Raw genomic sequence first — 22,990 nt, forward strand, 5'->3', positions numbered from 1 at the left:
TCTTACAATACAAAAAAAAAGAAGTCTATTTGCTTTCAAGAAAAACACGTCTCAATTTGTTCCCATTTTTTCTCCTACTCAATCTTTAACAAACTTCAGTTCTATTATATTGGAAACTACAATAATTATAAGGTTTAATACTTCCATTATATTTTGAGTTATTTTATTTAATACCTGAATAGGAGTTGAATTCTTCAAAAATAACTAAACTTTGCTCTTACAGCTACAGGTGGATTTCTGGAGGAGGTGAGTGTTGCATAAGTTGATGCGTGGTAAGCGCTATCTCACAAATACAAACAAATTGTTACTGCAGAGTTCAGACTTTTTGAAGGCATGTAGTTATCCTTTCCAAAATAAATCAACAAAATCGTGGCACAACCAAACTTTTAAATTTATCTGCCAAATAATGGAAAGAAGTTAAAGGCCCAGAGTTTTAATGCAGGCTTTATTACATTTCTATCGAAAATATTTGGGACCTGAAAATAATGGCATTATACAGAATATGTTACCAGTCTTCTCTCAACCAGTAATTTCATTAGGCTGTGTTGTTCTGTCAAATAGAAAGAAAAAAGAAATCATTGTATACTGGAACATGGCAGAAAAGGCAGATGAGGTAATCACTCCATTTCCCCACATCATAAACTAAAGACCTTAATGTTAAAACCTATTCTGGGCCATTCTCACTCAAAATTCTTTCAATACTATCACATCACCACTGTGATGTCCCTCTGCTACAGTCATCCTCTTCCTTCCTCCCATACCTTCCTCACTTGCCTTGAATCTAGGATCCTTTCACAACTCAGTAGTGCCCTTAGCAGCCAGTAAAAGGTGTTCAAGAACTGTCCCAATCAGTGAAACTCTCTTGGCCATATCCAGCCAACCCAAAAACTAAACTGAGGGCAGATTTGGAGAACAGAGCCTTAGAATTGCTGAATAGACATAAAAATCAATGGGCTTTAAAAACTTCCAACACAAATCAGGTCTATTAATAAAAAGAGATTGTTCATACTATAAAATATATTTTAAAAACATCTAGAAAAGCCATGGCTAAAAATACTGCAGGACTCTCAACTGAGAAGCAGTAGCTACAAGACGCAGTCTCTATTGGCAGAGTGAACCTCCAAGTTCATCAGCCTCACATTTATTGAAAACTGGGAAATTCTTGCATCTGTAAAAACAGTGAAAGACATGTCTAATTACAGTAACCAAAATCATTATCTAGAGTCATTGCATTATCTGGAGTCACAGAAATAGAGTCTTACTATAACTACCTGGTAAGGGTGCCCTGTAGCTAGGTCACTTACTGTCCACTGTGTGCAGCCTTCAGTGCTCTAAGTGGGGAAGAAGAATAGATAAAGTGTAGGGAGTTCTAAAGCCCATGTTGCAGTGGTCCCTAGGGAACCACTGCCAGCTGGCATAGGCTAAAGCAAAGCAAAGGCCTGGGGCTACACGGAAAATCAAAGAGCTATAACCATCTCCTTGACAGCCCCAGAGTGTAAACTAGGTACACAGAAGAATCCAGGTCTTTGTGTACATGAGGGACATGATTATTTATATCGTTTTCTGACAGATAAAATCTGTCAATACATTGAAAAAGGTAAAAATCATACCAAAAGGTGAAAATATATATAATTTTTAGATATTTGACTCTGAGAGGATCTGCTGCTACCAGAAGCTTGGATGGGCTCTCAAAACCTCATTTCAGAAGATTCATATGATTCAGAGAATACAGAAGACTGAATTATTCCTAGCCAGGAGTTTTCTTCACCTGAAGACAGAAGGGAGTAGGAATTTTCAAGCTTCATCAGTATGTTGCTATCCAGTATTTGTAGTATTCATGGACAGTGTAAATGCCCAGCACCTTATAATTAATACCAACTGGCCATCAATTAGCAACAAGATGAGGATCTGAACTTCTCACAGCACCTTGTAAACCCAGCATATGTCATTATATCTGGAAACTTAGAGAGTGCCTGTTCCCAGGCATGCATAGTGGAAGCCAAACCAGAGATTGTAAAGTTAAGCCAGGTCAATAAGCACATAGAGTAGCATTAGTGAATATGATCATTCAGTTGAAGGATCAGGTCTTACCGTGACATGCTCCTGAGTAACAGAGAGCTACTGCTTTTCAGTATGTCTCCTTGTCAGATCTTTACAGCTCCATTAAAACTTGTTCTGCCTATGTCTTCTGCTCAGCCATGTTTACAGGGCTGTCATCTGTAAACAATATTTGATTCCACTACACCTTTCCATCATTCTGTTGCTGTGGTCAGACTGAGACCATGCAAGATGTGTCATGTTCCGGTGTGCCCTTTGTCTTTTTTAGCCATTGTTGATTGATCATAAGAATAAATTCTTATTCTTAGCTGTAACAGAGGAGCTTTAAACAGAGTTTTGAGGAATAGAGAAGCCACACACAATGTTCCTCCTCTTGAGGAGGCCACTTCTGTCAGTCTCCCCAGTTCTGTTAGTTCAATGGGATGGTAATTCTTTAATAAACTGCTGAAGTGTCACTACAACTACCAAACATGCTTTCTAGCTCCCATATCTACCTTTGGTTACCCTGAGTTTTACAAGTAGTACTCACAAACAATGAAAATTTAACTTCTAGGAGCAAAATAGTTTGCATATTAAGAAACCAGATTAATACATTAAACTTTTCAGAACAGAAGACAACTAAAGGACCTTCACAGAAATTGCTGTCAAGTGTAGTAGAATGTACATAAGAAAAAAGACAGACATTATGAGTATTACAAAAATCCATTATCTTTCCTATTAATATCAAAATACCATCATTTCAAATTAAATTTAAGATTTACATTACTTTACTTGCACTAATGAGTCACACAATGCATACTAACAACATTATTGGACTAACCATGTCATGGAAGAGTTAATGGTTCCAGTTATGGTAGAAATTTAAATATCATGGGGAGGCACCTCCTGACCCAGCCATCACTGAGAATTATGCAGATTCAAACAGGAGCCACACAGGCTTTGATTTCCCCCAAGGATTGATGAACAAGTACAAAATAATAGAAAGTGACAGGAAGCAGATGACTGAGGTCTAATTTAATGTCATTCTAAAAGACAATATACCTTAAATTGGCCTTAGGAAAATTATGGGTTAGAAACAAGAGAAGAGAAACATGCACTTTTTCATTTTAGTTCACTAATTTAAAAAGTAATCCTTTGAACAAATGAATGGTGAAACAATAGTCATTTGCCAACACAAGACTGCCAAACTTAAGGAGCCGTACTTTGTTTCCATCATTTGCAATGTATTGGAAAAGGCTGTCATCTTAGGAGGGAAACCCTGTTAAACAAAACAATGAAATGAGCGGAGAGATTTCATGCAAATATTGTTCTGAGACTGTTGTGAAGACAAAGAATTAAATAGTCTTTAAATAGCATGCTAAAATGCAGCAAGGATATGCTCAGGAAAAGTTGGGCCATTTTAGTAACATGCACTGATCTGGAAAGAGAATGTCTGTGCTGAAAAGTTTTTCTAAGAATAAATTTGAATATCGTACTACTTTTAATTAGTGAGGGTCAGAAATGGCCTTCTACATGCCAAAGTTAAGCATAACCCATACTTTAACCCAAATCTAGATCCTGTCACGTGTTGTCTGCAGTATGAATTTACAGCATTCCACCTTACTGAGGTTACAAATATCGATAGTTGCGTAATCGGAAACAATTTCATTTTATACCATAAATATTTGAGACATATTTGTATAGAAACAGCACTTGACTTTTTTTTACTTTTACTGCTGTTTATCCTGCATAATTACAATTTTTTTAGCTTTTTAACAGTTAGCATCAATGAACAGAGGTATCCTAAATCAGGTACTTGCTCAATAAGTGTCTTAAATTCACCACTGAGTTTTTCTGAGCTAGTGTTTAAACACAGGAAATGACCTTTGGTAAACAAGCATTCAAAATGGATTTATATAGCATCACATGAATAATCTAAGAGACAAAAGGCTTTGGAAAGGCTTACTGTAAACATATTACACTGTCCAAAAAGATAGGCAGATTTTCTCTAAAAGTTCAAGGCTTTTAAAAAGGGGCAAATAGCTGCTTTTATAGCATGCAGAAATACCCTATCTCACAAAGAAGGATCACAGGCTCCATATTATGATTAACAGAGGAAAACAGTGCATTGCGCAAGTACTCCATCTGCAACTTCATCACATGGTAGACCTGGAGGCATCTCAACAGTGCTAACAGAACTGCCTCAGGAATCTACAGAGCAGCCAGATGCCAGCCATGGAAAAAATACGTAATATTGTATGATATCTGCATCTTGTGACTGGCATTTCAAAGAGAAGCCGTACGACTGGTCTGCAGTTCAGGGATGAGTGGAAATAAGATTCATATTTGCATATATTTTCATTACACGTGGTGTGATTTTTCCTTCAAGGAAAAATTAAACAAAGCTGGTGAAAACTATGCATCCCCAAAAGTTCTCTGAGAAAGCCACGTATAACCCTATCCAGGCATAAAATATCTATTGTAAACTCCATCTATATTATGTTAACAGCAAGCCAAATGTGAATTTGCTTTGTACGTGAGAAGAAGGTATTGAGTAAATTTCTGCCTTTAGAAGAACCCTGAGCCTATTTTACAAACTAAGAACAGCAATAACATTTTACTGGAAGATCAACAGAAGCCTTTCTTAAAAATCTATGTTTTATATAGGTGTTGGATGTGCTTTTTAAAAATTAATGAAGTCTGGAAAGATCACTATTTACACTTTTCCTTAAAAGATGGCAGGTTTCCTTCAAACAAAAACTTGTGTAAGTTAGAAACAATGTAAATGTTTTTTGCCATTGCAAAATAGTCCTTTGATCGTAATATTTCTTGACATCAGGTTGTTTTCCTGCATGTAATGTCCATTGTTCAGTGACATTTGCAGTAATCTGTAAAACTAAATTTTAGTTTATATGACATAAGAAATAACAATTTTATTCAAAGAAAACACAGAGAAAGAGCGAGAGGGGAGAGAAGAGATGTTGCCAAATATAGTGGTATATGTTAGGCAAATGGTCTACCAAATCTGAAAGAGCTGAAATTTCAACATACAGCTTTTACAGACTTCATTCACAGAAGGTTTTCAGGCCACCTAATTTACTGTATAGTGTGCAAATCCTTCACCCAGATGAAGTACTGACTAACAGCCTAGGAGAACAAATCTGCCCAAGGGACTGGAGGTAACTAACCTGATGGAGATTAGCCATAAGACAAAAATTCTCACAAAGGAGTCACTTCAGCAAAGGGAGTTGGAAGCTTTTTCAAATGCCATCTTCCCAATCAGAGGATTAGGTGTGAGAAGCAACCTGAACATGGTTGATTCAATGGCACATTAATTAAATGTTAAAGCAGTCAATGTGAATGTCCACAGTTGTTGGCTTCTCCCTCTTGTTTTTCCTGCATTACCCATCCATAGAAAATACTCTTTTAACTTACACATCAAAACTAAAATTGTACACAATACAAAAGTTGATACACTTTGAGGGTTACTTTTTCCTTCTCCATATGCCACTTCTTTCTTCTACAGAGTTTTCCCCTGTCTGACAGCAGAGATGTCAGGATCGGTAATGATAATGCACTGTAAGTAAGCTTTAATGTAAAGTGTGGTGGCACATGAATTTTAGTTGCCCTGGTTAATCTATTTTAAGAGCTCAGTCTGGGAAGCAGGGTATAACATGGCATGGTTTTGATCTTAATATAGCCATAGTTCTTCTGCCAGAACACCTATGTTTTGGGCTACCTGGACAAACAAGGACCTCCAAAATTCTGATAACAACAACACCAAGACTGCTAAAAATGATCCTGTGAAGACGTGACATCGTCATAACAGAAAAATAGTACATTGTTAACCAAGCTGAACTTCCTTCTTTTTTTCCCTAAGCGCTTTAATGATGACATCAGGCTGTGCCAGGAAGAAAGTTCACTTCTGCACCAGTGAGTAGTTGGGAATGATGAGAAGCCAACTTGGGCTTGCAATCAATATACAGAATTATAGAGATATAATAGCCATATACTCTGCTAATTAGCTCAACACAACTTCACTTTTGCATTGAACAGCTGTTTGTAAAACCCCAGGACATAAACTAGGGAAAAATCCCACAAGACACAAGAGCATGAGAACTTGATAGGTGGCATGGAGCTCAGGTAACTTAGCTATATGGAACAGTTGTGATGGCTTAGGGAAAAACCTCACAATAAGGAATATTGGCAAGTAGCTTGTTTTCTACAATGGTAGGAAGAGATTCACAATAATTATCTCTTTAGCTGAAATAAATTCTTGACTCACAGAGTTGCCTGCCTGTTGTCTGAACTGCAAGATCTCTTCAGAAGTCCAGGAAAGAGCAATTCTTATTTGCTGAAAGAAGATATGAAAACAATACAGAATTGATGACCCATTACCTGCCACTCCCCTGCTTTGTTCAAAATAAAACTGAATTAGTATAATTTTGGTATGGTCATATTTATGTCGTCATACTGAATGTACGTAATGAATGAAAGATCAAAAAAATAAATGCAGCATATTATTTTTTTTTAAAAAAGAATGGAAACAAGGCTTTAAAATGTTTGAAAAATTAACACATTTCCAAGTCTATAGTAGTAGCCTTTTGAATGTTAATAAACTTACAATATAAGGTACAGGAAACTACGTCTGTGTGACATAATAAATCTAGTGTATCCATTGTAAACAGGTCTGGCCTTTTTTTGACTATTTAGGCTCTACAGGAATAAGTTAAAATGAATTTGTGCAAATAAAATCATAACAGGAAACAAGCATCTCTGAGGAGGCCCCAACTTCATAATGCTTCATTTTGACAGACTTAAGGTCCTCATGTTAAAACTTAAATAGGTACTAGGTAAAGTTTATGCAACGTGTTTGAATACTTCAGGACTGTGCCGTTTAGAATAATGGAAAATCAAAAGAGAAATAAAGCAAATAAAATCTTCAGTTTTGTCTTTTGGGTCTCTTTTCTTACTCTCAGCTTTCAAGCCAGTAAATAATTACCTTTGAGAAGTTCTAACAATTAAAGAATAGCATTGATTAATTAGGAAAGAAAGTGAAGAATTCTAATCAATCCTACAGACAGTTTTTCTTCTCCCACCTCAAGCCTTTTCGTCACCCACAAACAATGTTGTTTTCTATACTGTTCAGCTTCTTTTTAACAAACATTCATATTCTTGTCCATTCACACAAAACTCTCTTGGTGAGCATTGTTTTGGGAGGAGTGGGTGGAAGGCAGGGGGCACAGGATGTGGAGAGAACAGATAGGATGTCAGGTGAAGATGGAATGCTGTGCCCTCTCTAACCAGCTGAAGTCTCTGCATGATTGTTTTCTTACAAATAATACCTGTGGGTGTTGAAACAGTTCAGGGAATCTATCAAACATACTCTTTTCACTTTGCTGTTGTAACTCTACAAAAATTTATTCTCATTTCAAACGAATCCCGGCAATAATACCTGTAGGTGGTTGAGTAATTTAGAGAAAATCTGTCAAACCTACTTCCCCTGACTTCAGCAGCAGAATTCTGTAATTACATTCAAAGCTGTAAAATGCAATTATTTATTTTCATTGCATTCACAAAGTTCTAAATTGAGCAACTTTTTGGTTTTATTTCAACAACTTTTCATAAGCTTAGTGGAAGAACTAATTCAAAGAGTAGATATAACAATTGTGCACTATTTCATTCAACTCACAACAAGAGAAAAAAAACTCAGTACTGCATTTAGGTACCAGCACACTACTGCAAGTATAGTCCCATCTTTATGCAGGGAGATAGTCCACATTCAGCTGTCTCCTTACATAACTCTAAGATGACCCATCTGAAACTAACCTTGATTCAATGACTTGCCAGAATATTTACGAACCATATAACTGAAAAACTCTTTCTCTTCCTCAACAAATATATTTAACATTTCTTAATTCACAGTAACAGGACAAAATTGGAAACTCTGAAATTTCTTGGAAGCCTGGTTATACTAGAAGAACCTCTGAGTGCTTCCAGACTCAGGCATATGTTCCAATTACTTTATTTAACAATCTGCCCTTTGCCAGCAGAGCCAATTGAATGAATGTTTATTTAGTCTTAGTCCATGGTAAATGTGATGTCATTTGATCTTGCATAATTCCTATAGAAAGGTAGTCTGAGATGAACAGAAATAATCTCAGTGTGCATAAAAACAGATAAAATTCAAGAACTTAACAAGTCTGACAAATCTTTGGAATTTGGTTCCAGATTATCAAAATTACTTTATATTCCATAAAAGTCAAACCTACATCTCAAGACTTTTGGGTCTAGGAATCCTAAATGGTCAAAAAGTCAGATTCATCATCCCATGCAGAGATTCATGTCCTTCAAATATGTACAAGCATCATTTTGTGGAAATCCAAATACAAGACTGTTAATAAAATGGAAGTTTTGAATTCCTTTTCCCCTTCCCTCCCTGTCATCACCAAAGAATCCATTGTCCCATTTGGACTCACCTGATTATGCAAGAGGCACCTGAGCACATCACATCTTCAAAAGGTGAACTGGTTTGTGGCCAGTGAGGCTTAATCCAATATGAGTGGCAAATGCATTGGACAAAGATGTCAGACCCTGCTATAATTAAAACCTCATTAGTCCCAAATGGTAATTTGATTGCTAATTTAAAATGTGGCCTACATTTTGACTAGTACATAATTTTTTAGTGTGAATCATGTCAGTGAAAAGGAAAAAATAATGCAAGTTCATCCAGAAATGAAATCTTTAAAGTATTCATTTAACTTCTTCCTACAATTTCAGACGGATGTCCACAGCTTCCTCTCAACTCATATGTTCTCTGTGCAGAAGGTCACAATTAAATGATGGTGATAAAGTACAGGACAGTGTTAGCAAACCACAACATCAGAGCAAGAAACATTAAATGTGTACCATAACCACACTGGTTACAATAATGTTTATAAATTACACACTGAAACCGAAGGAAAACTAGAGGCAGCATGATACTTGCTGCTTATAAAAAGGAAAACATCAGTCATCCTCTTAATAAATGTGCTATATTCATGCAACTAATCATTTAGCCTTTTCTGCACAGGGAAGTTTTTAATTAACCAAGTCTCAATAATCTCAGCCACTTATTTTTATTAACGAGTTAAAACACTGCTTGATTGCTGAACTCGACAAGCCCATCCTTCATGCTTGCTAGACAGAGCTGTGACTCCCAAATCCTTTTACATTTCAGAAGAGTTCAGCTTCTAAAGTAATTTCCCTGGGAAGTAAAGCTCTTTCTAGGTTAAGTTTATCTTTTTATTTGAAATGCAATCTGCCACATAGTAGAAATTCTCATTGTATCAATCAGATGCCATCCACTTTAAAAGGAGAAAAAAAAAAACTATTTAGCATATCAAAATAATTTTCTTACAAGATAAATAGTTCAGAGACAATTCCCCTGTAATGTATGTTTATGGAAAACCAGCAGGAGCCATTTATGGTCTCATAATACATAAATCAACTGAAAGAACACTTGGTCAGAATCCGAAGCATTACAACACTAACTCACTGTGATCACAAAGCTGCCGTTATCCCCCTCACAGGTGTCAAATCATTGTCATCTTACAATTTTTGTTAGTAGCTGCTAACAAGCAAATCTATTTAGAGGATAATTGTTTCTTAGATGCATTGAGATGCTGGTTTGGAGGGCAGTGGGGGAAAATGTGGGTTTACACATTACCAAGTGGAACAAAAAAAATAAAAAGGCAGAAAGATACTCAAAATTGCCTTACTTTTCCTGACCTAAACAATTTTGTGACAAGGCAAATGAACTATTCCGTGTAGTCAGACACACGTGCCACTAAGTGACGGAAATAAACAGGGCTTTGAAATACCAGTGTTTGGTTTGTTGGGGTGATTTTTTTTTTCCTGCTAGAGCTTTAGCTTTCAGAATAATTACCTATGCACAAACTCTAGATGGCAACATTGCACTTACTGTATTAGTAAAACAAAATGTCACACCAAGTTCCTACATATCCTCTTTATCAACATTTTATGTGCCACAGATCTATAGCCTCTTATTATAAGTGTAATGAAGCAGAAGTTATTGAAGCATTTTATTGATTGCTCAGATCACAAGTTTACTGTCATACTGAATTGGCACCTTACTTGCTGAAGCAAACTGCTGACACCTTTTTTAAAAAGTGACAACTACATCTATTTCATGACCAGAAATCCATTTTCATCTCTATCAAGACAAGAATGCAATTTTCACTTCATTTAACTGATGTTAGGCCTGCTCAAGGCATAACGCTTAGAAAAAGACACAAGTTTAAGGTCCTTAAAATACTTCTGGTAACTAGAATGCAGCTCAGTTGTGGGAAAAATTTCAACCATCACTCAAATCTATAAACAATGCAACATCCTAAGAGTCACTTATCCCAACTATCAAGAGGGCAGCTTTCTCTTTCAATTTCAAAATTACTGAAGCACTGTTTTTATATCCTTTTAATAAGAAGCTAGGCTGAAATAGCACAGTTTTCATACAGAACCTTGCTCTACACAAAGTTCACTTTAACGTGGGATTATTTCTTGAGTGGTCTCTACACAGGTCAAACCAACAAAACAAAAATCTATTTACCTGTGACCTATAAAGGGGGAAATAAAGACACCTAACACTTCTTCAACAATGTGAGTCAATGTCATACGAAATGAGAAAAGCAGAAGGTGCAAGGAAGGGGAAACAAATATTTCAGTTTCAAAAAAGGGGGGGTTACTGAACAGAGGCTGTGATACTGAAGTTATTTTTTTAAGAATACACTTCAAAACCCACAGAAACATGAACACAAGTTAAGCACTTTGGTGAATTTCTTCCTTCCCTTCTAATAATATCTAGCAATTATTATGCCAACATTACCACAATATAATCTAATTTTCTGAAAACAGCGTGATAAACAGGGTAATTAATCTTTGGCATCATTTTCTGATAAGCCTGTGAACTGAGATGGTTACAAAAATTGTAGGAAAAACACTGATTAAAAAGCACTTGATACAAGTGTATAATTTCATTACTGTTAGCCAAATCTCCTCACAGCCAGTTTAGATTTTATTTATAAGGGGGAAAAACAAACCCAGAAGGTCATTAGAAATGTTACTACACAATGTAATACTGAGATCTGTGAAGAGAAATTCAGTAGCAATGACAGATATGTGTCTTAGAAAGTGCAAAATGAAGAAGTTGTGGAGAAAAGCTTTTGTTTGCCTGTTAGAGATGCAGTCCATCTCCAATGCTTAAGTTACTTGTTTCAAGAGAACACTGCAGGAAAACAGAAAAAATATAGTCTTTCTCTTTTATTTTATTCTGCTATTTGAAATATTAATTAATTATTTTTTTTTAAGTCAGTAATTAATTTCTTTTGGTGGTTGTGTATAGCAAAATGAGGAAAATCTTATGAATGATAATTTTGTAGAGGTAGCTTGGAATATTAACAGCAAAGGTATTTGGTATACAGTTTTGAAACAAGGTATTTAAGCTTGTGTGCTCACAGCCGAAATGGCAAATAGTAGAATCAGTCAATAATTTCATTCTCTCTTGTTTTCTTGTGGGTATTTTACATACTAGCTCCATTACTTTAATGTAATGTAATTTGCTGTGGTTCAAATGATTAATTACTATTACTGTAAGTTCTGCTAGATCAAGCTAATGAACATTCAGCACAATTTCCTGTCACTTCTCATGCAAGCTCAGTCCCCTCTTCCCCATGTATAACACGCTTCCAGTAAAAATAAAAGCACACAAAACACAACCCTAGGACTGGCTATGTTGGTTAATTATCACATTACAGATTTTCTACACTCTTGTAAGTGGGACATGCTCAAAACCATTTAAATATACTTAAAGCAACTTGTGGTTCTCAAGTATTTATACATACACATTTTCCATAAAGCTTTGCTGTGGCAATGAGATCTTCTTCTATTTATCTGTTCATGTGCATTTTACATTAGTTAGTAAAGGACAGGTCAATGGCTTGAATAATGCACAATTTTAAATGAAGAAAATGTTTAAAAATCATTAATATCATCTTAAAAGGTATTTGAGCCTTCTCTTTTGGTCTCTGTTTAGCTGTGCTAGGCCTGTGAATGACAGCTTCCCTGCTTGAAGCACACAGAAAGCACAGCCTTCCTCATTCACTGTCAGTACTATGGCCTTTTCACACGTTCTCTCCACAGCAGTGTTTGTCCCCAAACACTGGAACCCAGCACAATGGCATTCCTACTTCAACACCCCCACCAACAGCACCACTACATATGAAGAATGCTAATGAGATGGACATCCCCCATCTCTGAAAGTGTTAACTATATCCCATGCTACCAGATATTATGTTATTTCTGTTGCTATGTATTACATCTCTCTCAAAAGCAATTGCAATTTGGTGATACAATTTTTCTTAGAATATTTTAATAGACACTACAGTGGCTTCCCAAAAAGATTTTTAAATGTCTTCACCCAGTTGTGCACATTATACAGATAATGAACTATTTTAACCTGCAGATACATTTGGGCATCTCAGAAATTCCAACAGACACCAGCACAGCATGTTTAAAATAGCAAGGCAAAAAGGATAGCATCTGAAATATTAACAGCAGGATGATTTCAAATTTTACCTTCCTTTCTTTGTCAGAAAACTACATTTCACAGTCCCAGAATTCATGGCATTAAAATGTCAATATATAGAAGGCTTTATCAAGATTTTAGTGAATGTTATAGCTCATTATACAGATATACCATTGCAATTAGAAAGAGTTTAGAGGGAAAAAAATTAGGTTTTATTTATATAGTGTTCATATGTAGATATTTTCTTCCCTTCTCCTTTATTCAGAGAAAAGCACAGACCACTTCCAAAGTTCAAGTGCTCTCAGTTTTATCTGGTTTACTCCACCTGTTTTATTCTCCAGCAATACTGTTTGAAGAATACTGATTACACTCTTTAAAGGCATATAAAGACTGGAGTAAAGAGATGGTAGCTCCTCACTGTTTTCTTCCTCTGAGGCAAGAAGCAACAGACTGATTGTAAAGACAACACTGCGCACCCAGTGTGGACCAGAAACTCTGTTGTTTTAAATCCATACATGCATTTTAAACTGAAGTCCAGATGGATTTTAACAGAAGTATATGTATTAGTATATTATCATACATAGAAGACATATTAGCATATTATTAGTTGTATGTGCTGTTTGGGTTCAAAATACAGACTGTCTTGTCCTAGCAGAGTATTAATGAACCAAAGAATTTGCACCTCTTTTTTATTTTTCTTCTACTTCCATTTCATTTATATGAAAAAACAAAGTAAATACAAATAATTCAAACATTAAAATAATACTGAGAGAAATTGAAATTCAGAAAATATAATAAATGCTATCAGGTAATGGCTAGATGCCATATGGGTATGAATATACTGTATGCAGTCATCATAGCACTATTTTGTCAGGCCTTAGCACAACAGGAGCAAGTGACAGTATTTTGGTTGAATCTCCCACTTCTTTATTAATGTGCATTCCACTCTCCTATCTGTACCATATCTCAGTGTGCTCTTAACAAAACAAACTTGTTCTAGTTATTCAGAAAAGCAGGTCAACATAAGCATTAGAGTAAGATTATAGTAAGATGTATACCTATAGTATCACATAACCTATAGCTATTATAATGATTTCATTTATGTTCAGGACACAACTCTAGTCAGAAATCAGTTGGAAAAATGTAGAGAGACACTTGAAGATGAATTGTGTGCTGATTTTTAGCTTTGTACTATTAGGATTTAAAATAACACAAGCTTTCAACACATGAACTGCACTAACATCCTTTTGCTGTGAAATTTTCATTTAGGTATTTAAACCAGTTTGAAACGTTTCTTAAAATATTTTAATCATCAGCCTTTTGCAGACAATTAACTGTCAGAGCTGTGCTGACATTTATTCTCATAATCTGGACTCTTAAAAGTTAAAAATGTCCAACATGCTTATACTGATGGTGTGTCTGCAAGGCTTTCATTATAAAGAACCATTCATCCTCAGAAGAGATTTCAAATCTAGTAAAATTATTGTATTTTTCTTGTCACTTACAATTTCCAACTGACCACTGCTGCAATAGCACCAGAAGAATGATTAACTTAAGTTTATTCCCTGAAATGTCTTTCTGTGTTCTTTACAGAGAAACGGAAACACTAGTCAATGACTTGCATATGAATTTTTTCTGCAAACCCCAGTGTCTGTTTTGTCCTGCTAACAACCATCACACTTGCTAAAGACTTGTATGGATTTCATTTATTCATTTTCCTGAGAGCTAAATATTATATGCAAAGGCACTGAGAAGTAACAGACTCATTTCATTTCTGCAGCTTTTGTGACAGTCAGTATTGTCTCAAAAGTGAAGAATCAACAAAAAGTGTAAAGCTATTTCTCACTTTTTAATATATCACTATACTGCCTCAGAAACATGCTGAAACAAGCTTTGCTTTTTCCCCTCTTTTTTTTTTCTCTTCAGCTTGTTTCTCTCACACACACATGCTCTCGCAGTTTTGTTTTTGTTTTCATTTGATTTCTTCTTGCTGACCACTATTAGCTCTAGACAGGAACAGTCTCTTCCAAAGTCAATTCTCATTTCTCTTTATGGATCTGACAGCAGGAGGTGCTGTATAAACAGTGTGAGTGACACTTTGCTTGCACCTCTCCTCCCCCTTCCTACACTGACTGGTAGCTTATCTGTCTGATGCAGTCATTCTTAACTCTGGGGCCCAAGATCATTTTTAAATCTGAGGTTCCTAGCTGGCTGTTTAATTTCTGTATAACACTTTTCCAGGAAAATTTAAACATCTACTGTTTTTTATAAAGTACTCACTTAATGCTTCTATTTTTAAGGACACTATTACACATATAAATGAACTTCAGTAACTATGCTCAACAAGATCAGTATTTTCTTACTTATATTCCCTAAAATAAAACACCCAACTGATAAAAAGATAAATCACCTTATTGCTCCTAAACTATCAAATATTAGATTCAGTATCTGTTTTCTGCTGGGCTTTTTTCACATTAAAATGCATGTCTGGTGTATTTATTTAATGCCACATGTGTAGTCATTAAAATAGTGATTTTAAAAATATCATACACTTATTTCATTCTTCACAATGCAACACTAGTTACATTTAGAAGTGGCTTATTTATTTAATCAAAGAAATGTTTCAACTAAATAATTATTTAAATTAGTTTTATGGGAAGATCTACGAGACCATTAAAAACTGCATGTGCAGAGCAAGCAATGAAAAATGATTGCTTTAGAGAATTTCCACATAAGGAACACCACAGCCAGGCACAGTATGCAGCAAGAAAAGATGAGACATATGACATCCCAGACCAAAAGAGAGACACAATTAACTCCTTTATTGTTGGCTTTGCAATTAAAGGAGAAGCATTTAATTTTCTTCACAGGCACTGCAGCTTGTGCAGTGTATGTCACACTTTCTTTATGACACAGTGCCAGTCATTGGTTTTATAAAATTAGTACATTTGAAAATGAAAACAAACAAAAAAAGCAGACTTAAAGAGTGGGACAACTCACCTGTTTGCAGCAGTTTGCAGACTGTAATCGTTGGTGCAGGGCCAATAGAAGTCCTGGGATATGAATCTTTGCTCCCGAGGGGCTGAAACCTTCTCTCTTAAAGACCCAAATGGGACCACACAAAGGTGTGATGGAATTTTGCAGGCAGCTGTCAAGCAATGGAGCTATGCAAAGAAAAGAGGAAAAAAGAGGAAAAAAAAAACCAAAAAATGCATTCTTTTGACCCAACTGAAACACACAGCCTCTAACACAGCCTCAGCATCAGACCTAACTCTTAATATCTATTATTTATATCTGACCTGGGTTAAGTCTTAGAAAAGCACCTCCTGAATTTCTAGTGGCCACCATGAAGGATGTATTTATATTGAGACACCCCCCATGAAAGACTCATAAGCCTCGTGAGCACACCTGAATAGTTCTGAAGTGTGTCTAACTAGCTGCACAGAGTGTCATGGTGTGCACTGATTGCCTTATCTTCTCATTTATCACAGATGAGTTGGAACCAACCTTGCTGAAATCTACTTGCATTGTCCTGATAAAATTGCAAGATCCATGTTGTTTCTGTATACAGTTTCCTGTTTAGGGGCTGGCATATACCTACCACATTAGAAATGTTAACATTCATAAAATATAATCAACACTCTCACAAGCTGTTTTCTTACCACCTTCTCATTGCCACTACTCAAAAAAAACAACTTCTAACAAATAAAAATGCTCAGTGCAGCTGTTTAATAAGGAGGAAAGGTCAAATGAAAGGATAGATAAAATTGATTCACGGTGATGGTCTCAACAAGATCTTTTTCTTGCTGTTCTTAGATTTCAAGTCACTGTAAAGGTTGAAAGCACTCTCTCAAAGGGACCCAATGTCAATACGTGTGACAAATAAGGAAGGATTATTTTGGCTTCAGGCATTACTGAGATGCATGGTGCTTTGCAGATATTTTTGTGTAACACATACATGGGACTTTCGGATATGACAAAATAAAATAGCATGAAGTAGAGTTTCAGGCTTTAACGTCATTTTGGGGAAGGGTAAAAGAAATGGAAAGGGAAATGGGAAGAGTAAAAGAAAAGGAGAAGAGGAAGGGGAAGGGAGGAAAAGCAAAAAAAACCAAAACAACACAAAACCCAACCAAAGTCTGCTGTACTAGAAGTATACATGAATATATAAAAAATAATAAATGGTGTAAAGCAAATTTATGAACAATGCAAATAAAATTACATACCTAATGTTCTCATCTAGCTGATCTATAGTTATAAAGATTCATGTTTGCCATATAGATATAAAAGGTAGATTTCCTAGGTCTATAAATATTAACAAAGAGCTGCAGGTTTTCTCAGAGAAAATACCAGTGGATGAATTACAATTTATTGAGAGCAGGGGACAAACATTCCACTCAGATATGGGGAATGCACAGCCTCAATAGCTGCTCACTCAGCTGTGAGAACAAACACAGTCTGAACTAAGACTTTTCGATAAATACGGAAGGAACACACCATACAGTTAAATCCATCTTCAAATATAAAGAAATAGGTAAACATGCAACAGACTGCACTTTGCCTCTGCTAGAGTCAGTGTATTTTATGAATGATTTAAGCACGTGGTTAAGCAACACCTTGTGTTTATTTTTGTGAAAAGCATCACTTTTTAAAACAATTGCATAGAAATCCAGCTCTGATGAATTCCACAATTCAATGATATCTTGTTACCTAGTCTGTAATTGTTTGCATTCTCCCACAAACAGTCCTGAGAGCTTCCATAAAGTATGCTTATTTCTCCAGCAGATAACCCAGCACCTACTTCCATCCTGCATACTTAGCATAAAATGCCTTTCCTCAATTAGTTGACAAAGCCATTAAAATTTAGTTACTTAAACCTCACTGATGTTCCAGCGTTGCTACAGACTGTATTATGGCAGTTTGGCAAAATACACAAGCATGAGAATAAATAAAAGTGCTACAGAGGTTCTGTTTGGATCTAAGGTTCTACACAGTTAACAAAACCTGTTTAAGTAATCTCTTGATCAAAAACCTATCACAATTCTTCCAACTTGTCTGTTGGTCTCACACAGGCTTTCTTTATTGTTACAGAAGTAGAAAATGGCATGCAGAAGCTTGTGTCAATGACAAATGGGAAGAAACAGAAGGAACATAAGTAGACATACGGAAAGATACATAGATGGGTTCGATGCTCTGCAAGGACTTAAGAAAACAAACTGAGCTGAAACCTGGACCATGCTTAAGTTTATCAAAAAATCCCCTTTATCTAAAGGCACCCCAGACATTAAAGGCAGGGATTCATTGAACAAGGTTACTGCAGATATTAAGCTAGCTCTTACTGATGATCTTAAAAAGTAATACTGCAAAACTTTTGAAGAATGTGCCATCAAAGTAAAGACTCCAGACAAGAATGCATGCTATATCATGCCAAACATTTGCTTTGAAATCCCAATCTGATAGGATGTGGCTATGCAATTAACATAAGCAAAAATTACTTTGAGGCATCAACCAGTGAATTAATACTTTTTCAGGCCATTCTAACTATGTACTTACTCCTTAACATTGAAGTCAGACATAAAATTAAGATTAGATGAGGTAAAGAATGAGATCTGCCCAAGAATATTGACAGCAGTGCATTTACTTCAGACTAAGTGAGCAGCGTCAGAATAAAATCTATGTTTCTTTTTATGTGATGAGGAGAGTGGTCCAAGTCATACTTGGTTTAAACAAGATAAAAGGAAGAAAATCTGATCCCAGTGAAGTCTCTGGAAGTTTTACAAATAACTTAAGTACCTGAGTAAGGTTTTTACTCAGCACTTTTAACTTAGTCACCATGTGAAAATGATTACAAGCAGAAATTAAGATAAACACAAGCAGTCCTGCTTTTCTGAGTACGCCAGCAGACAGCTGTGAGAAGAATTTGTGCATCCTGGATCTGAATGTTACATTTAAACACTATTTATCATACTATTAATTGTTTTAACACAAGTAATTTTAACACCAGTATAATGTGTGGATGCTGCTTCACCTTCTATGAGGGCAATGATCTTATAGAAGGTGACAAAGATAGAGGGACAAGAGAAGGCATAGTTCCAGAATCTGCTAATATGTCTTGGAATTGAAAAGTGTCATCTCCCTCAGCCATGCCTAACACTCAACTATCAGACCCAAATAATTTTCTATAAGTAATAATTATTTCCATAAACATCAGCTGATTCTTTCCATAACAGTATTTATTTGCTCCATTCCACACTTAACCTTTGTGTTTCCAGGTTTATAGTCTCAAACATCTTGTCTTCTTTCTTCTTTTCCCCCCATTCTTCTGAGGTCCTTTTTTAAATTCCAGGGGTCAATGGTATTTAAGTTATTAAGCACTTGCTGAAGTACTAAATCATGCATCCCTAGAAAGGGAGAGGAATAAAAGTAGAACAGCAAGGCAGGAATTTCAGAAGAGTATAATTTTACAAAATATTGTGTAAGTTTATTGCTCTGGGTATCTGTTGATTCCAGAAGATATCCTTAGCACTCTGGATTTAAAATAAAATCATAGTTGCCCCAAAATTGCCCCTAGTTTATGAACATTGTTCTCATTCAGAACTGATGTAGGTATGGAAGAATATTTTTCAATGAACAGCTATCTAGTGCCAGACTTCCAACAATTTTGGTGAGGTAACTAAAAGAAAGAAGGTAGTAGACTGGACTAATACCCTTCTGAAAACTACAAGAGCATAAAAAATGTCTCCATAGAGTATCTCTCAACTCTACTAGAATGCTTTCAAATTATGTCTTTTACAGGCCATAGACTCCAAATCAAGGTGAAAACAATCCAGAGGCAAAATTTCCCAAGGATCCGGAAGTCTACTGTCAAGTACTGCATTCAACCTTCTAGCACTACAAACTCTGACTATGAAGCAGGTCTATGAAGGTCAGTTACAGTATTTTTACCATAGCAAAAAGCAGCAAAGACTCACTCTTGGAGAGAAAGTACATGAGCTAACTAGTAAGGTTTAGGAAGAACTCATTATGACATGCATCTCTCAGGAGGTCAGAGAATTTATTGTAAGATACTCATGGAATTCCTGAGAGGGAGTCATGACAAATGACTCCTCGATCAGAAAGTGAAATACATTTTAAAGGAAGGAAGCTTCCCTTCAAGGGAAGATGAGCAAAGGAAGGTCATCAAAAGTTATGGACAATATTTTAAATTATACACAAAATCCTTTTTCTTTATAATTTTTCTGGAGAATTTTAAATACTGCATTAGAACCCATCTGCATTTTTTCTTTTTTAATTGACTATTTTTTCCCATTGCAGCAGTCTCAGCTGCTAGATAGCCAGCCATGCATATGTGGTGGTTTGGCCCTGGCCTGGAGGCCAGATGCCCACCAAAGCCGCTCTATCACTCCCCCTCTTAAGTGGACAGGGGGAGAGGGGGAAAAATATAACAAAAGCCAGTAATAGGATAGAAGCAATTTTAGTAACAATAATAAGCAAACAGCAATAGACTGCACGGAAGCAAAAAGCAGAGAGAGAGAGAGAGAGACAGAGAGATGTCAGTCTCTACTTCCCATCAGCAGGACGATGGTCGGTCTCAGGAAGCAGGGCTCTCTAAGCTTGGTGGTTACTTGGGAGGATAGACACTGTGGATGAAGACATAGGGTTTGGAACACAAGTCCTATGAGGAGAGGCTGAGGGAGCTGGGGTTGCTTAGCCTGGAGAAGAGGAGGCTCAGAGGAGACCTTATTGCTGTCTACAACTACCTGAAGGGAGATTGTAGCCAGATGGGGGTTGGTCCCAGGCAACCAGCACCAGAACAAGAGGACACAGTCTCAAGCAGCACCAGGGGAGGTTTAGGCTGGATGTTAGGAAGAAGTTCTTCACAGAAAGAGTGATTTGCCACTGGAATGGGCTGCTGGCGGAGGTGGTGGAGTCACCATCACTGGAAGTGTTTAAGAAGAGATTGGATGAAGCACTTAGTACTATGGTTTAGTTGATTAGATGGTGTTGGATGATAGGTTGGACTCGATGATCTCAAAGGTCTTTTCAAACCTGGTTAATTCTATTCTATTCTATTCTATTCTATTCTATTCTATTCTATTCTATTCTATTCTATTCTATTCTATTCTATTCTATTCTGTTCTATTCTATTCTATTCTATTCTATTCTTATGGTATGGAATATCTGTTTGGCCAGTCTGGGTCAGCTGGCTCAGCCATGTTCCATCCCATGATCAATGTTCTCTCGGGGCAGGTAAATGTTGAAAGGACACAGCCTGGATACTTATTCAACAGTAGCCAAAACACTGCTGTGTTATCAACTACTGCTGCAAAACACAGCACTAAAAAGATGCTGTGAGAAGAATTAACTCCAGCTCAGTCCAACCCAATACAGTATAAAAGGAGAGTACCCAAGGATCTTTGCTCCTCAGCTAAGATGAACAGTGTAAAAAAATATATCTTTATTGCTTTTTTTCTCTCCCTCATTGATTTTTTGACTCCATATCACAAGACAAACATTGAATTTCCTTGAAGAAAATAATTGTTTTACAGTGTAATTTTACACTCCTCTGAAGAACTGAGATGAGAAATTTTCCCTAAAACAAAACCTAGAGATTTTAAATTGATGGAGGTAATGGCACTGTGGCAAACAGGAGACAAAAATCTGCTATTTTTTTTTTTATATCTTGTCTTTAAACTTGCTGAAAATTATGTGAGTTCAGTCTTGGTCAAATGGAGTGACAGAAAGAATGAAATCCAAAGCCCAGTGGGATATCTACAAAAAGTAAACAGAATATTTGGAAAGGAATGGGAAAATCACTCTCTGACAATTTGCAATCATCACAAGAGGACTGAAAAACAATAAAAACACATATCCCCAAAACTCAGTTTGCTAACTTTCTCCTTGTTTAATCTCCTGACACTATTGGAGCACAAACATTAGTATTCTGCTGAGTTCCTTTCTACTTCCTATTCTCTCAGCCAATAACTTAAAAATCAGTAAAAGTATTTTTAATATAAAGTATAGCAGGGAAAAAATCATCAATATTTTTTCCATTATGGGAAAAAAATCTCTTCCAGTATGATCAAAATACTAGAAATCTTTTTACACTTCATCAGGACAAGACTTTTCCTGAAGGCACTTTAGATATATCCTGTACACTGCTTATATCACACATGGAGGGCACACACTGTACTTCACTGGTTCTTCTTTTCAGCAAACACTACACAGCTCCTTGTCCAGAACAACTGGCATGTCTCATCCAAAATCTTGCCTTGTATAGGGAAATTGAGTGATGGAGAAGATGAATTTGCCTATGTTGTTCAAATTACATCAGTGTGTTTTTACTCAAACAAAAACTAATCTAACAGCTGCTGTGTACTTTTGTTTACATGCTGTATGTCAAATCCTATTGTCCCCAAGGTACTTATGAGAGATGCTTTAGCAGTCATTTTCTTAAATACTGATGCCTATCCGAATTTGGATTTTTCCACCATTGAACAGAATGACAAGCACACGATTGCTGTACTTAAAGCAATCTTTCACAGCTGCTTTGCTTTTTCAGTGATCCCATTAAATTGACGGCATATGCCTGTGGGGTCTACAGTGTTACAATACTGCTGAGCAAGATGTTGATTGTACAATACAAATGTGTACAACACAACTTGGCTTTATTGTGGGAACCTTTTTCCCTGGTCATCCTTCCTATTTTTAACCTGTGTAAGATTTAATTTAAAAACTTACCTATCTCTGCGCCCTATCCTGACCATCTGGTTATATTAATTGTTTAGAAGTGCCAACTCTAACACTAGTAGGCATGAAAACCTACGAAGTCTCCTCAGTTCTTAAAATGAGCATGAGTCATGTTTTTTTTCTTGAACTGAACGAAGTAGCTGTGCATTAAATATGCTGGCACATCTTCTGCTTGAGCAAGTGGACCGAAATGGTGTGAATTGTTAATGCCTTGCTGCTTTGGTTCACGGCTTGTGATTGATCATTTGTAACTATATCTACTCCTTGTTCCATGAAATCAAGTATGGAGTAATGGGTTCATCAGATTTTTGGGTTAAATTGAGAGTGAAGAGGTACTGTGTGTGGAAATAAGAGTTGCCATGTTCGGGGCTGGCCTTGTAACAGCATGGAATCTAAAGGCGATATTCAAAACCACTTCACTCATCATACGCTTACTGATTCTGAATAGGGTCCATTTGCAGGGGACATTTGGTAGTTTTCCAATACACTTTATGCCTCTTTCTCCACTTCTACCACCCTGCACATCTTTTTTTTTTTCCTTTTTTTTTTTCCTTAATCTAGAATACCTTATAAGAGATCAGCATAGAAAAGTAATAGAATTAAATAACTTGCTATGTAAAA

The 22,990-nt window shown here is 36.2% G+C and overlaps 1 protein-coding gene across 1 annotated transcript in view; it reads right to left on the minus strand.

The window, feature by feature from the left end:
* Window positions 1-1,101: 1,101 nt before the first annotated feature.
* Window positions 1,102-22,990, minus strand: part of DCDC1 (doublecortin domain containing 1) — a 38,240-nt gene continuing 16,351 nt past the window's right edge. Inside the window, 2 exon segments of the mRNA XM_068148547.1 lie at window positions 1,102-1,168; window positions 15,620-15,783. Of these exon segments, the coding sequence (XP_068004648.1) occupies window positions 1,102-1,168; window positions 15,620-15,783 (231 nt within the window).

The sequence above is a fragment of the Melanerpes formicivorus genome, unplaced genomic scaffold, assembly GCF_026170545.1.
Source record: "Melanerpes formicivorus ecotype bairdi unplaced genomic scaffold, bMelFor1.0.p_v2 SCAF_16, whole genome shotgun sequence".
Lineage (NCBI taxonomy): Eukaryota > Metazoa > Chordata > Aves > Piciformes > Picidae > Melanerpes > Melanerpes formicivorus.